The 17,532-nt window shown below is 33.5% G+C and overlaps 1 protein-coding gene across 2 annotated transcripts in view; it reads left to right on the top strand.

Annotated features, from left to right (window-relative positions):
- LOC148599347 (protein Wnt-9a-like) overlaps window positions 1-17,532 on the top strand; it is a 42,866-nt gene that overhangs the window by 4,093 nt on the left and 21,241 nt on the right. For both annotated transcript variants that reach the window (XM_088557762.1, XM_088557763.1), the window contains exon 2: window positions 12,377-12,648. In XM_088557762.1, the coding sequence (XP_088413888.1) occupies window positions 12,377-12,648 (272 nt within the window). The remainder of the gene's footprint in view (window positions 1-12,376; window positions 12,649-17,532) is intronic.

The raw sequence follows: 17,532 nt of genomic DNA, 5'->3' as shown, positions 1-17,532 counted from the left end.
TTGCGCGGATCTTTTTCATTTCCGACTTCTTGGAACGAGTTGAAGATATTGCGTTGATATTTTTTATTTTAGTGTTATTTATTTAGGTAATAACTTATGTGTCATTTGTACATGCATGGCTCAACTGTAACAAAGTCAATGTTGGAGTTTATTAGAGTTTTGTTCCACAACCAGAACACGTTCGTCCCCTGTTATATTTGATGTTGCAACAATCTTTTAGTTTGCCAAAAAACTTTTTCAGTTACTCGCCCGAATTATTAATTTCAACTTTACTAGACTTGGGCGTAGGGCTAGTGTCCAAATACACATTCAGACCGCATTTTCCGATGCAGTCGGAATAGTTTCGCTTTTTACCCTTTGACCTTAAAGACGCTCTTCCACGGAAACGCAGTTCTGTTTCTGCTTTGCTCAGACCTAGATGAAACCAGGGGTATAATTAGTTCATTGTCATTAGCATTATACTATCAACTTCTTCACAATTTTATCAATTCCCAACTACATGAAATTCCTTATGTAAAATGTATAGAATTCAGTACCACAAAAATCACATTTCTTCCCATCCTTTTGACAGAGCTATTCGTTTGATCACGGATCAGTATTTCCTGCAGGTTTAGCTGGATCTTGGCCATGTGGAAATTATTGTTAATAAAGACGTCTTGTTTCGCAACGAAATGGCCATAAAATAGACATACCTATCATAATGTGTTTGTCAAAGATAGCTCAATGTAGTTTTGTTATTTATTTGTTGTTTTTGTTTGTGTTTGATTTGTAGTATCAACGTCTCCCATTTCGGAATAATATTATTTTTAGTTCTGTGATCGTTTGAACATCATCAAGCTCCATGCAGCGGCAGACGTTCGTTTTCTTTCTAACTAACCGCTGCAAACACGCCTTTCGAATTCTCGGACATTGTTCAAATTAAACGTCGTTTGACAATCGGATAACGTCGCGTAATGTTATTAATTTTTCTTGCATTTTCTGGGTGGGCTGGCTGCAGCGTCAGGAGTGAATTTCGAATGTCAGATGCTGTTCGGAACATGGAACATCTTGTTCAATATCTGTTCAATACTTTAATTATGTTATATTTTAACGCATTTCTAAAAGATTTTATCGTCCAGCGACTATTGCAATCCTTAAAAGCGCTGTTTAGGCTTTTCATTTAAGTGCATCATATCTATTTGAGCATTTTGCACATTGTTATTGCGTCATCTACGAAAAAAGCTACAATTTGATAATTGCTTGTTTGTTATTTCTGTGATATTGTTTTATAATTGTTTGTTTATTTTGATCAAAGATTCTGTCATACAGACATTCTTACGAGTCTAAATACTTTCTTCCCTACACTCATGTTTCCAAGTGTAAGAAAACGGTTGATAAAGTCAATCAGAGCCTGACAGTTTTCATGTTTGTTACTACTAATGGGTATATCATTATTTCCATCAAACTACAAAACATCTGATATACATGTAGGTGATCGTAACTATCATAATTAGATTTCATACATTCGGCCCTGCTTGCACATTGACTACCAAACATCTGATATACACGTAACTATCATAATTAAATTTCTACATGTTGCTATATTTATTCAAGTAAAGAATGTTCGCTGGTCATGTTCAGCCATTTTTGTTACACTTTTGAACTCCTCTAGTTTTATCCATTTCATAGCATTAATATTTGTTGCGCAGTGACCCCCCATTCTTTTCATAATTTCATTAAACACACCTAAAATGTTATTTAGAAAGTTTTTATGAAATCCTTGTTACTTTTTAGTGGTATCAATAGATACAACCTACTAATACAAAACGTATGGAAAATCTTTTCCCGCCAAAATTTTAAATTTTAGATGAATTCCTTGTTATTATTAAATAGATCAACGAACATATTTAATATCATTCATTCAGTTTTCTAAAACCACATTCAAATGTTTTAATAGTTAAGAAAAGAAAATAATTAAACATGGCATTATTATATCACGGACTAGGACAGGGTACGAGATTCCATTACTATAAACCTGTTATGGTCTGACCCACCTCGAGGCACACTGTCCCGCAGGGTTTCTGTCAAAAGTAGGCCTGAGACTGGTTCATTTAAATATCTGCACAAGTTAAAGCGCGACCTTTGACGATTTTAGTTTTAGTTGTCAGTATGCAGCTATGAAGCTGACACAATCTCAACTTAATATTGCGAGGTCACAAGGGGTTTTTAAGATATATGAATCATGATTGAAAAACCATCTGAAGTTATTAAGTCTGACAATTTCTATATGCATTTACTTGATAGAGTAATCAAGGGACCCAAATCTTGCGGAAATCAAAAGAATGTAACCCAGGGACAAAGACCAGACATGGAAAACAGACACACACAACAAAGAACATAAAAGAATCAAAATAATGCATAAAAAAATAACAAAAGTAAATGTGCGACTCGGATTCCACTAAAAATTAGGAGCATGGACCAGGTGCACCGGTAGGATAAGTGTCCTCTGCTTAAGACTTGAGCCGCCGATTAGGAATTGGGGGCACAAAAAGGGACCAGAAACTAGCAGCTTTCTGATTAATGAAATATAACTTGAGTAAGAAATTTCTAATCGTAATACAATTAAAAAGCTTAGCTTGTTTAGATGGTGCGTCCATACTTTCCCAAACTGTTCAGGGTTCGACCTTTGCGGTCGTGTCAATCTGTGACATGCGAAGCATTTTATTCCTGATTGTTACAAAGATTTGTATAAATATTAAATGAGATAACCATACATTATACATTCTCCCAAGTCAGGGTTTTGAGCCCACCCTCGCTCCCTCAAACCCCTGACATCACTCATTCATATTTAGCGGGTATCGTTCAGCGCCATCTAGTGAGTTACTTAAATTTAACCCGGATCCAAAATCCAATCAAATCAATCGTAATAGAAACTCTTCGATATAACTTACAAAATGGCTACACATAACGTCATTTTTTTCCAGTAAAGACTCTAAACAGAATCTGCAGTTATCATTCTTCCTCATATTGCATCATTTGTGACATCATACATATCGGATCGTCCATTAACTCGTATTATTGTTTACCTTTCTACAAACATTTTATGTTAAATCGATTTTCATTGGTGCTTCGCTCCCGGAGAAGCAACCAATAGGCATTGGCTGGACGATACCCGCTAAATATGAATGAGTGATGTCAGGGGTTTGAGGGAGCAAGGGTGGACTCAAAACCCTGACTTAGGAGGATGTACATTATGGTACCTTGGAAATTTCAAGCTGAATTTTTGGCAACTTCCATCTTGTTAAGTACTTATAGTACAGAACGTAAGGAAAACTGTAAACTTTCGTAGGATATAGAATTGAAGGCAAGAAACCGTAAATTCATTACATTTTAATTCACCCGTCTTTAGTACTTCAGTATTTACTGGGATAGACCGGACGTATATTGAACTAGAATTGAAACTATACTCATATATTCATGTATATACATATTAAATGTGACCCTTTAGGGGGATTTGAAATAGTGTTTGGCTGGTATCTACATATTCAAAAACAAATTTTGTCAAGAAATAATTGAAACGCATTCCTGTATTTTTTTGTTCAAGTTTTTATTTTGATGCTTCGAAAAGTTTGAATTAAAACGTCTCTCTTAAAGAAATGATATCTTGAGCTCCTGAATGACATGAACGTACAACTGTAGTTCATGTAATAAATTCAAATGTTGGAAATGATGTAGCGTCATATACTATACATCAATAAAATCTTACTTAATAGGTATATACGGAATCCAGTACATGATATCGATCAAGTTTTGCATTAAAAACCAAATGAACACTTGCATCCTATAAAAGCTCAAAATAACTCAGAAAATGCATTTCATTAAAGTCAAAACGTCCATAGCCTCGGTGTGTTGACTCCATATCTGTCAACGTCTTGATGATGTAAGCATTAAAACAAACACATTTGTAACATGGTATAAAGGCATTTGTCAGAAACGACATAAATTCGAAGAAAAAAGAAAAACAACAATTGTCAACGAACTGTTTTTCGATTCAGAAAAATTGTGATGTAATATGTTAAAATAATGTTTTAATGCTCATGGCGGCAGCCATGTATATTATTGGAAAAATACGGTACTCTAATTCATAGGTATCCGAACTGCTCGATTTTGTCTCATACGTGTGTGCTTCCACTTGATACCGGTAACCGGTCTTTATTGTCTTGAAGAGTATGAGAATATCGGCTATATTTATGTCACTGAATTTAATTAGTAAGACGTGCTCGATGTAGTAAGCGAAATTCGATTAGCATCATGAAAAAAAAATCGTTTGAAATATTCGTCTGGTGCTTTGAATTATGATATATATATTTTTGGTTTCTTGATTTTCCCACTCCTTATCTGTTCATTTGTCACATTAATATTGACAATTGTTACAAAGTCCATATTTTCATTGAGATACCTAGGTGGTAATATTTACAATCAGTATTTGACATAGGTACGTCATCTTGATAAGTTCAGGTTGACACCTAAAAATTTCAATATTGATTTTTCAAGATTTGAACAAAATTAAGTAGACAGCAACGTCCAACGTTTGTGCCCTGAAGATGAGCCCACCATCTAATTTAATTATTGATTTTTTTATGTTATGTGCAAGTATATAAAGATTAATTCTACAAGCTGATGAAATTTTTCACAAGTAGTTATAGAAAATAATAACAACAACTACAAAATCTTGTTTTTATCTTACTTTAAAAGATCCCCTTTGATTCGCCTGTTGGGATTGAAATACCCTGACCGACGTTTTTAAACCAATACCTGGAATGTTGAGGGTAATAAAGTGATTCCTGGGACCGTTACACATGTGATTTCTAAGAGGGGGTTTCTGAATAACCACAAAACAAAATCTTAATAAACCTGAAATCATGACTGTAAAATATGCAGCACAGGTCATGGTCAATTACATTACTGTTCAACTTTCACCCATAAACTTTTAACTGCGGCGGGATTTGTGATTCCAGATTAACCATCTCTTGATATGAAATTAATACAGGTTCGCCTAACGATCATGCAGAGGCTGATAAAATCCACAGATACAAATGATTTTTCTTAAAATAATAATGGATTAGGTTGTTTTGAAGGAGTAATTAATGGAACCAAGAAAACAATCTTGGTTGTAGAAAGATGAAATTTTCTCGACTTTTCTTTCGTTCTTTATTTGAATAATTCTTTGATTAATCTGTTTTTAATATGTTTAAATTTCGGTAACATTCAAAGTCAGCAGTTTATATCTTCTCGGTCCTATGTACAACGATTTACCACACTATCATATCGGTTAATTTCAGCTTAAGCGAACCCCATCACAAATATACAAGACGCATTGAATGAATTATTAGTAAAAAATCCACATTTTTTCTTACATTCCGCATGATGCATATAGGTGTAACTGTAGGATTTTATGGTCTTTTTATTATGTTATACAATGATGCATGAGTCCTCTAGAAATATCTGATTTATAAATCTTGTCTATATTATAGATGAGGCTTACATTAAAACACCTGCATCGGAACAATATTTGGACTTCCCGGGAAATATTCCTTTGTTTGAGACTTATTACATGTAACCACACTTCAGTTTGTAACTACATGTATAATTTCTATAAGTTATTTAACCGTTGTTTCATTTTATAGCACAATTTCGTAGTTTCTCTCTTCCCTTAAAACCCGGACTTGATACAACGGGTTTTTCTATATGGAATAACGGTGTCCGTCCTTCCGTTCGTTTCATTGCACGATAACTTTAAAAATGTTGCTACCAGTTTTTGGGAAGCATAGTTGTTGATTTCTTTTGATTTGAGCTCATTGTAGATTTTCATTAATTTCCAAATTTACGATCATGAGTTATGGTACTTTATTCGTTGAAAGATTTCGGAGTATAACTCAAAAACTCTTAGCAATGTCAGTGAAACTTTGGTTTATTTATCTTGCTGTTAGCTCCTTTAAATTTCGATTTAAAAAATATATATTTGACTTTATGATTTAGATTTACGGGACATTATTCATTAAAGGGGTTGCAGTTTTCAGACTTATGATAAGTTAATAATTGTTGCGCCCATTTTTATGAAAATTTGGGAAAAAAATGTTTGTCGGTTGTTGTAAGGCCCCTCCCAATCGCTATCAATATCCGATTTTAGGACTTTATTCTTAAAAAGGGGGAATTTTCCATATTTGCCCATTAACTTTAAAACACTTTATTAAGCGATTTTCATGACACTTTGTGGATTTGTTTTTGGTATCTAATCATGTAGTCTACTTTTAGATTTTTTAAAAGTCTTTTGGAGAAAATGTTATGTTTTTAAACTATAAGTCAAACTTTTTTTATGTTTGTTTAACAATGTTATTGATCTTACCCTCAGATACAACATTTGGATCCCTGTGTCCGTTCGTCTTATTGTCTGTTCATGCTGTAATCTTTTATAAGTCTTATTGCAAGTAATTTTAGTGATTCAACCATTTTCATTCTGGTCCTAACTTGATCGGTATCAATTGTTTAACCATAATCATAATTCAGAGAGTGTATAAAACTTTAATTTTGTGTCCATATTTTCCGCATCTGTTAGACATCTGCGCGCGTATCTAGTTGTGCTTCGCATTTTATTAATCGAGTCAGGATTGTCCATTTGTTCCTTAGTTTATGTGTGCATTATTTTAGTTTATTGCTGCTCTTTTCGTTGTAACTACATTCTGGATGTCTAGTTTTTCCCCATAATTATGGTCTCTTTGCTTTTATTTTACTGCACTGGGGAATTTTACATAAAGGTTGAGGCACAATTCACCCCTTTATTTTCGTGAAAATTGTTGTTACAGCAAACCTTTACTACCTGAACTAAAGTATTAAGCCTAAAGTTTAATTACCTGTATTTCTAACTAATCTGTACTGCAAAGTTTATGCAACCCTTTTGTTGAAAATGTTAATTTCGTGCAAAATTTGAACAAAAGTAAGCAAATGATAATACAAATATGAATTTCTCGCCCCCGCTCTTTCCTCTTTCCTTATTTAGACACTTAGATGCGGTAATATTATGGTGTTGTCATGATGTATACCAACATCAGAGCAACCACTGAATATTTCTCTGAAATCCTTTATACATCTGTAACGAGACAGGAATGAATTCATTGACTGTGTTAATTCTGTGATGATGTACGATTAATGTAATCGACTTTGACAATCAAAACGATGCCGTATGCGTCTACGAGCTCCTAGCCAGGTTTACCCTCACAAATGAATTTCTTTTAACCTCATCTTCTATACGAAGACTACGACACGTCTGCAAAATGTAATTATTAAGGGTTCCAGAGCAACAAGTAGCCTACTACCACGTCAAACACCCTTCCCAAAATTGTGCGATGAGGACATACGCGGATCAAAGGGGGGGGGCACTTACGCTCGAAGATTTTGGTTGAGTATAAAAAGCACAGGAATCAGTGGATTTCTGAATCCGACATTACTCTCTGCTACTACGATATCGACCATGTTTCCTCCATTTCGTTACACATCTGCAAATTTGATACTCAATGGACAAGTTGCTAAGTCAGATGTGCACATATGTGCGGAGTATATGACCATATGTACAGAGTATATGACCATATGTACAGAGGACATGACCATATGTACAGAGTATATGACCATATGTACAGAGGACATGACCATATGTACAGAGTATATGACCATATGTACAGATTATATGACCATATGTACAGAGTATGACCATATACATGTTTAGTATTTCGTCGATATGTGTCGTTATGGGTTATTAAGTAAAATTTCAAAACAAATTCGTCGCCTGTGCAGTCACGGTTAACCATTTGTAATTTGTATTCGATTTTAAGCATTAACCTCTTGATATTTACATGTTTCTTATTCTTAGAAAAGTGAAACGTGATCAATAAAAAACTTAACTTCTAAAACACTTGGGAATAACCTGTGCTTAAGAATGAAAACTACTCTATGTTTAGATTATGAAAGGAAATTTTGGTCCATGTGTAAATCTAGTATCTAGTAAAAAACGTATGAAAACACTGCTTGCATGGACAACAAACAAGCAGAAGTTATATAATATTACTTCCCTCACTTTAATATAATTAATGTCTTCTTTCACCCAGGCAGATGTATCGCCATGTAGATATTTGTTAATTAGACGTACGTACCAACATCTTAGTTATTCTTGAACTATAAATATTTCAGAGATTGATACAAGTTCAGCGTATCTTGTTTCTGACATAAATACTTTTCTATAAATATTGTTAAATGTTATAGTCACTATTTTAAAATCTTTACTTTGGATATGATGAACAGCTTATCTTTAAATCTAGTCTAAATGATTGGGCGTGTCGTACCTGATCCATGCTAGCTATGATTTGCACATTGATCCCCAAAGTTAGCAAAAAACTTACGTAGTTTTACTTTAAAGCTTTGATAATTTGGATGTTCAGAAAACGATAAAGCACTCCCATTCTCGGTCAAGCACGAAAAATAAATAAGTTCGACAAGATAAACATATGGGGAAAATTTTTTTTTTCAGTATAAACATATATAAGGTGTCCTCAAAATTTCAGTCTGTGGTTGCTGAATTAATTAAAGTTTTCTGTCTTCTGTTGGCATTTGCCAAATGCTGTGCATTCTTAACAAAGTTTGGGGTATATAGATTTCACTCTGTCTGTCTGTCTGTCTGTCTGTCCGTCTGCCCGTTTATCTTTCTGTCCAAATTATGTGCTAAGTAGGTTGCAGTATAGTTATGGAACTTTGTGGTATCTAATATAAGAAAATGGAAATGTGCATGTTGTCAGGAATTTATGCTTGTACAAAAATTGTAGAAATGATAGATTAAGCATTTTTTAGCAATACTTGGTTCACTTACTTGGTTTCATGCGTTGTCCACAACTCCTCCTCAACGACTGCAAGACTGTAATGAAACTTATTGTAGTATTAAATTACTATAATGGGATGCGCATAATGTCAGGAATTAATGTTTGGACAAAAATAGTAGAAATGACGGCTGTTGGAAATGAAGCATTTTTCAGCAAAACTTGGTCTGATGCATTGTCCACAACGCCTCTTTAACGACTTGAAGGATTGTAAAAGAAACTAAATGGAGTGTTAGATTACCATATGGAGATGTGCAAGTTGTCAGGAATTGTAGTAAAAATTGTTATTGTGTTGTCAACAACAAAAAAATACTGATTGCTGTTTGGAGTTGGGTGTTTTAGAAATGACAGCAAATTGTGTGTCAGAAGTGCTTAATCTATCCATTAAAAAGTGTGTCCAGTTTGAATTGTACGTCAATATTGGTCCCTAAATGTACAGGGTTAAACAGGCTGCGTGGGGTATTAGCCCCTTTACGGGGCAATGTCTAGTTTGTCTTTACGTTTCTCTTTGGTGTATAATACGGAGTCACGATAGGGACATGCAATGTAAACAACAAGCTTCACACAGCGGTAGACGTTCGTTTCCTCTCTTACTAACCGCTGCAAACATGCCTTTTGAATTTTCCAAGCGTTATTTAAATCATACGTCGTTTGACAATCGGATAACGTCGGGTAAAATAAATCATTAACTTTTTTCCCGACTTTGCAAGATTCTTGCATTTTCTGAGAGGGCTGGCGGCAATCAATATTAATTCATCCACTTTGTCAGACAAAAGTGGTGCTTTTTGTGTATACCTAAAAAATCTTCAAAGGCAAAATTGAAAATTTCACTTTTAACGTTTTGCACCAGAATAACTTCAGGTGTTTTATGGGTGCGCGTTTCTTTTTGGCAATTCCGAATAGAATTTACATTATGGCGGGATTATCTGGATTAATCTTTGGCGGTATACTATGTCTTTCGTAATTAATGATGATTTAGCGATAATCCTTGTGTAATTAACGTGTGTAAGACAAAATATTCACCAGTAGTACATTGTCAAGGCCGAGTAATATAGTGACGTAGATTGAAAATACCATTGTGTCGAAATTCTTATTTTTTTCCAAGAAAAATATTTTTAAATGTCGGAATGAAAAACTTATCACAAGAATATTGCGTTTTAGGTTCTTGCAAAAAAAAAAAAAAACAAAAACAAAAACAAAAACAAAACAAAAACAAAACAAAAGCCAAGGAAATTATGAGTTGAATGATTGCATTGTTTGAAACAATTAACAAAGATTCATGTTTCTCTTTTATCTATTTAAAACAATGATGTTTCCAAATATCAGAATGGTCATCCAAGAATCAAAGGACTAGTGTTTTCGGTTTGTGCTTAAAGTTTTTGATGAGGTCCGAGTAGCTTATTTTGTTGTTTTTTTTTCTGAAAATCGTGAAGGGTTTCCTATAAGTTACAAAATGAACTCATATTATGGCAAGCCGTTGTGGAATTTATTCCCCATTTATTGATATCAATAATTCATTTATTGATATTAATAAATGAATTATTGATATTAAGGATTAATTATTGATATCAATAAATTGGCATTTATTGATATCAATAGATCATACATATTTATTAACCTGTTAATAAATATCAATAAATGATTTATTAACATGTTATTAAATCATCTATTGATATCAATAAATAGCTGAATTAATAACGTGTTGTTAAAGAGGGCGCCACATACGCTCTTTAATCGTGATAAGAAAAGTGTTTGTAATTCTTATTATCATTTACAAGGTATATCGAATAATTACCCAAGATGACAACATTCAACAAACGTGACAAAAATATATTAGCGAGAAATTCTAAATAATAAAAATGAAGTTGTCACTCTTGGTCAAGGAGTACCATTATTTTTTAATCTATCCCAAGGGTTCATGGATGACACTTCATTTCCAACCTACGTTGTGAAATGAGGTCAAAAACAAAATTATCTAGGAAAATCGAAACCCTGTAGATATGTGATGCTTTATTAACCTTGATGGTTTGTTTGGACATCCTGATCCAATCATAGTTTACCACAATATCCTTCTCTATCTCCTGCCATTAACATACATGTATTTATTGATGTTTTCATTGTTTTAGCAATTAGCGTCTTTGATAACTGCAAGATCAAAGGTTGTGTTAGATCACATGACCAGATAAACAGGAAGTTGATAGAGCGCCATCTGGTTAACAATTACATGCCGTCTGGTTAGATTGGACATTGTGAACTAGACTGCAATTCATGGCGGAGAATTTACACATTGAGCGAGTTAGATAATAGTCGAATATATTTCAATTGAGATATTCCACTCGGCGACAACTGTGTAACTGGTCCCGTTATTACTTGTAGTCATGAATTCCCGTTTTAAACGAAGTTTCGTGTGTTTCTGTTTTAAGTTTGTTTATGTTGTTGTTTCTGTCTTTTTGTTCTATGATTTTTAAAAATACTGTTGACACTATCTGCGTATTCACTGTCGGTTTCATTTTTCCCTTGACTTTAGAGTTTCTTTATGGCTTTAATTTCCCTAGATTTCACTTGTTTTAGAGGACAGAAAGCATCAATTAACGTATGATAATGTTCAAAATATATATCCTGTATATAATATTGATTAAATCAGTGCATCCGGGTTAAAAAAGGTTGTTCGCTCACGTCACAACGGTACGTGATAATAGACGAACCGTCGTGATTCAAAGTTGCGCGCTAAATTCCTTATCCTCTAGTAAAAAGGTGAGACATTCCGAATGATTCTGTCTATAATTACGTGATACATCTTAGCTTTCATGTCTATGTGATTACAATAATTCATTCATATTTTACATTTTTGTCTTCTACTTCTTTAGCATACCACGAACAGCAGGTGTCTGCACTGTGCTTAGAGATCATTGATTATATGTGATCCAATTATTATTTGTCTGTAAGGTGTAACGAACTGCAAGTATAGGACGTCATCTATATAGCGTATAATCAATTACTACTTCAAGCTTATATATGGTCATAGATGGCATAATAGAAGTGGGTCTGCCATTTTGATTTGAATATTTGTTTTTTTTTTCGTATACTTAGCTTTGAACTTAAATATAGGAATGAATATAATCACATTTCCGTTGTAACACATTTTTCGGTTAGGGGAATTATTGCATGAGAATCCTCCCTTTTGAATAGTTCGTTTAAAAACCTTATGCTGTGATTTTGCTCCTAAATGACGAATGAAAGCAGTCGAGGATCGCAAAGGACTCTTAGGGTTGGAATCCCTTTTGTAGAAAGATTTTGTTTATTTCCTGCATTTATGCTGAAAAAATGACGATTTTTGCCTGTAATCCCATTTTACCCTCGCTCTTGGTCCACCACTGGGAAGTCTTCTGTTGTCCCAACATTTGGTTTACTGGTGATATTTATAATCTGATATTTTGTTTTGGTTTGAATTAAACATTAAAACTTTTGTTTTTCAGGTTAACTTCGCGGGAACCAATTATCTCCCTTTTGTCTCAGTGGGAACACAATTCTTTAGGGGAACAAAAAGACATGATCCACAAAGACGAACTCTGTGATATGTTAAATTTACATAACAAACAAAAGCGTATGTGCCGAAAGGGAACCGGTATAGCGGAAGCTTTACTGGAAGCCATACGAATATCTGTGATAGAATGCCATTACCAGTTTCGGTACGAGAGATGGAACTGCTCACTGGCTGATCCTTACCGCCAAAAACTTCTACAGAAAGGTGAGTGAAAAAATCAATTACCCATTGTCGGTTGATTCGAAATTAATGCCATGTACATATTTTTCGTGTAATATAACGATATATAAAAATAGGAAATTCAGATAAGGCAAAACAAAAAAACAAACAAACAAACAAAAAACAAGCAAAAAAAAAAAAAAAACAAAACAAAATAAAAAAATAAAAAAAAACAAACATGAAAATGTCAAATTTTCCAATAAAAAGGGGGGTACACTAACCCCCTGAACCTCCTGGATCTGCCACTGCCTTTTCTTGATAGTAGCAGGAAACGAGACTATTATTTATTTTGGGCATGACCATTGGCTATGCTATTTGCATGATAGTTATCATTGTTTTTTCCAATATCTTATAAATTCATGTTGCCTTGTCCTATGATACCATTCATTTCTGAGTAATTCGTGACTTTGACGAACTCACAAAATCTTGGTATCTGCTTTTTTTCTGAAAATATCTTATCATTCATTGTTTATTAAGAAAATTTTGTGTATGGAACAAATCATCTGAAAAAGTAAAAAAAAGTATGTCATCTGCCAAAAGTAAGAAATTAAAGCAGCTAATTTGCTGGCACAACTTGGATCTTTATCAAGCTAACATCATAGGAGGTGCGTTTTGTAATTAATAACCAAAATAAAAAGGAGAACATTTTTTATCTTCTTCATTTGTTAAGTTGAACATTTGTATATTCTTGTTAAGTGATTAGATAGACGACATTATATTTCAGTGTATATAGGTATCGAAAAAAATATATTTCATAGCATTGTACGCTCCCTTGTTTACCAAATCAAATATCTCTGTAAATTCTCTCTATCTTTAAACTTGCTGCAACATTCCGTAAAATGCACCAGCTCTTTACATGCCGCATATGGGATAACGTTAAAAGTTGATTTCCGTATCAAGTGAAACAATTTCGCTCTGGAGACCGTTTCTTCGGGGTTGATCCGAAACACGACATAAACCGTTACGTAAGTCCTATTGGTTTGGTAAAGATTTACGTGTACGTAAGTCTTAAGAGTGCTTTGTGGTTCTTTAAACATAAAAAGCAGCACATTTCATTTATTTTAGGGTGGTTTGGTGAATGGTTTCACTGTAAAACGACAGAAGTCGAGAAATCATGGCATAATATGCGATCATTTCCCATGATAAGAAATAACCAGCTCTTTTTAAAATCAGATTCCTTTAATCATTGAGCGATGTTTGTCAACTCTAGATATCTATCTTTACATAATAAGTCTAAGGTGTTTTTGATGAAAATTATTTCGTCATGAAATAAGACATGAAAGCGAGGCTCACGGCAGTATAGGAAGGATATGTTGGATTGTGATCAGTGAATATTCTATCAAACTATTTGAATATGTCTTATCAATGAAAATAATTTCTGATAAGCTACCAGACCAAAGTGAAGATTTAATAATAAATATTGATATCAATAATTATGATCATCATAAAGTCTGAGAATAATTAAGATAGAAGTTGATAGATGTATTAAACTGTGTTTTTGCAAACAATTATTATATCATAAGCATGCTTACCGAATATTTGAAGAATAAGTAGATCTGTAATAAATGATAGTTGATATTCATTAATTATCTTTGCTGCCGTTTCTGTAACAAGAAAAAACAAAACAAAACAAATAAAAAAACAAAAAGCAAAAAAAAAAAAAAACAAAACAAAACAAAACAAAACAAAACTATAAATAAATACACAAATTTGCAGTGGTCTATTCTTAAAAAAAATGGGTATGGAGTCTGTGGCGTAAAAAATTGTTTCAGAATTGTTTTAACTCCAATCACGGTTTCAATTTCGATGATGATACAGATAGGCATTTTCTCAAACTTACTTATTTCTTTTCAAGTTTTATGACATTTGGGCTGGAGTGTACTAAGGAAATAATGCACCTAATGGTATACTCAATCGACTACAACAGTGACTTTTTATCAAGCTTTAGTAGTCCTTTATGGTCCCCAAAATAGTCCCAATGTGATACACTTTCACCACCTATTCTGTGTGCGGGGCTTTTCTATATTCTTTACTTTAATGGACCTCGAACACGAGTGTTGAACGACCGTCCATCATTTTGTTGGTAAACATCGACGTTTGTACAGTCATCTGTTAAACAAACTTCCGATTCAATTATGCTCAGATACGTGCGCATAAATCACGCGAAAATGGCGACGGATGCTACGATACGAATGAGAGCTTACATGAAAATTATCAATTAGCAGATTGAGGTTAAGATGTTATGCGTAAAAGTGGTTGTTAGTAAAGAGATTTCCTTTGTTTCGTAGCCTTTAATTTCCATGACTATTGTGTCAAATAGTGGAGGGGTATTATTTATGGTAGTGGCTTTTAAACTTATGGTCTGGGAACTTGTTTACTGGTTTTAATTAAATTTGATATGTTTCTTAACGTTTAATAAACTTATCATTCCTCCTACACATGAACGAGATATGCTGGTTTAGCGAGATCTCTGGATTCATATTCAGCCGAGCTGTTGAACACAACCATGAAAATATAACATAATACATGTAGTTCAAACATGCCTATTATGATTATAGCTATTGAATGTTTTTGTATTCAGTGATTTTGAATCAGATTACAAGATGTGTGATTAACAACTACTTATTCTATACTTGGCTCGGTTTCACAAAACATTTCAAATTGAGATTTTCCTCAAATCCTTGAGTTTTCCTCAAATCTTAATTTCAAGCAAATTTGATTGGTCGAAATTTGAGTTGAGGAAGAATTTGAGGAAAATCTCAATTTGAGATGTTTATGAAACCGGTCCGTGGCCCCAAGCAGTCGGATATACAATTATGCAGTCTTCTACACAAACCAGCTAGTAATGTATCTGGTCCTGACTACACTACTGTTTGACTTTATATCGCTTATTGTACCTCCACAAAACGGGGAGTTTTTAGTAATCACGCCGCCCGTTGGACAGTGCGTCCGTATTTAGATACCATCTTCATATCCATAGAATTCAATGATTACAGAAACATTGACACTAATACTTTGGATTTTAACCGTTTTTATGATTCAAACAGTAGATTTTATTTATGGTAGCATGAGAACCAAACTGACACTCAGTGACATTCATTCTACCACTTAACCGTTAGGTTCCCCGTGGTCAAACGTTGATCAATACTAACAACCATTTCGCTGATTACACCGTGGGTCAAATCTTGTCAAATACAAGATAGATAACGCAGTATTAAACATTTAATCGGTCAATTTAAGAATTAATCTTCGGTAAATAATGTCTAAATTTGTCAGGCCATACTTCTTATTGTCACGACCTATGTTATTAAAGAGGTAAGCTGACCCTTAACTTGTATAATACCGCTATTCAGGGTTTTGTACCATTTTGTCAAACGTAACGCCTACCTATTAAGAGAATTTTCGATTATTTTACAATTCATGTTGCAAATAAATGGAATACTTCCACAAGTAAATAACCCTGGATAGAATGTCCACTTATACGATGTGACTTTTAGAAAAAAAGCAATGAGAAATTAGTTTTCCATTAGTGACATATCCCCTGGTTGTACTTCATGTTGCAATGCTCCAATGCTCTTGGTTTTGTATGTGCTGTCCTAATTTCTTTTTTTTCCCCAGTATTTATATATGTGTTTTATTCTGTTGTCTACGTTGTGCAAGTTGATCATCTTTGTTTCTTTAATAACTGATTTGTTAATTTCTATTCTCTCACCCTTTCAAACATACAGATTAAAGTGAATATAGTTTTTGCTAATTTTTCTTTTGTCTTTAAAATAACTATAATTTCTTAAGTTGGAATAGTTCAGGTTAAACTATTATAGATAATCATATTTTCTATGCACTTACATGCCAAATGTTTCAATTGCAATAAACAGTTGAACTTTCTCTTAAATTTCTGAGTAATCGAAAAAATAATTTTTTGACTGTCTTGCTTGACTTTTATAATAAAAATAAAAGGGGATCAGTATGTCCAACTAAAAGGTTCCTCATACTGGTATTTAATACGAATTCAACAATTGACCGTAGAAGCAATGAGAGCCTGATTTAATTATGACAGGAGGATGTGTTACCTGGTAATCTAAATAGATAATAATAGTATATGTAGTAAAATCCCCTCGGCAACCAGTTAAACAGAGTCAGGCTCTTACATTTAGTATTTTCGTATTTGTAACCAGTAACTCAAAGTTTTATATAGTAATGGAGAGAAATAAATCCCAGTTAATGAAAACTATAGAAGGCATAACTATTCTTTAACTATTCGTCCTCTTACCAGGTTACATCTTCATCATATTAATACAACTAGAATAAAAAAAGCAACTGAAGTACTTATTCTATTTGAAATTGACTTTGGAAGAAAGTGTGATAGTTTAAAACATATGCAATAAATATACAACATACCAATTTGAAATATAATGTTGTTGATTTTAAGATTAATTTGGCAAGCAAATCCAAAGAGGTTAGTTAGTAAAATTTCTTGTAAATGACTTTTCTTAGTAAAAGGTCGTCGGTGCATATTGCACAACACAATCATCTGTGGCTGTGACGTATTGCGCGAGAGAAGATGACATCAAGATTTATTGTCACAGCGCATGTCACTTGTCATCTTTGTCGCCGGAGGTTGTCATTTCGTGACCTTGAGGTGCCGTAGTCATTATTTTGTAACAAGTTTATGTCAAAGTTCACGAGATAATTTTTTTGACGAAATGAAATGTGTAACTTAGTTTTTAGACAAAGCATGTATAAAATACGTGTGGCTGTATGAACCACTGGCTATTCATATATTACTATGTGACAATTCACAAATTTTCATTATCATAAAGAGAACATAAGAAATCCCGCTTTTCTTCCGAAAACTAACGCACTTATTTA

The sequence above is a fragment of the Perna viridis genome, chromosome 13, assembly GCF_037379345.1.
Source record: "Perna viridis isolate PV_CMFRI_1.1 ecotype Kerala chromosome 13, ASM3737934v1, whole genome shotgun sequence".
In the NCBI taxonomy this organism is placed as follows: Eukaryota; Metazoa; Mollusca; class Bivalvia; order Mytilida; family Mytilidae; genus Perna; species Perna viridis.
This window is presented reverse-complemented; position numbering and strand designations above follow the sequence as displayed.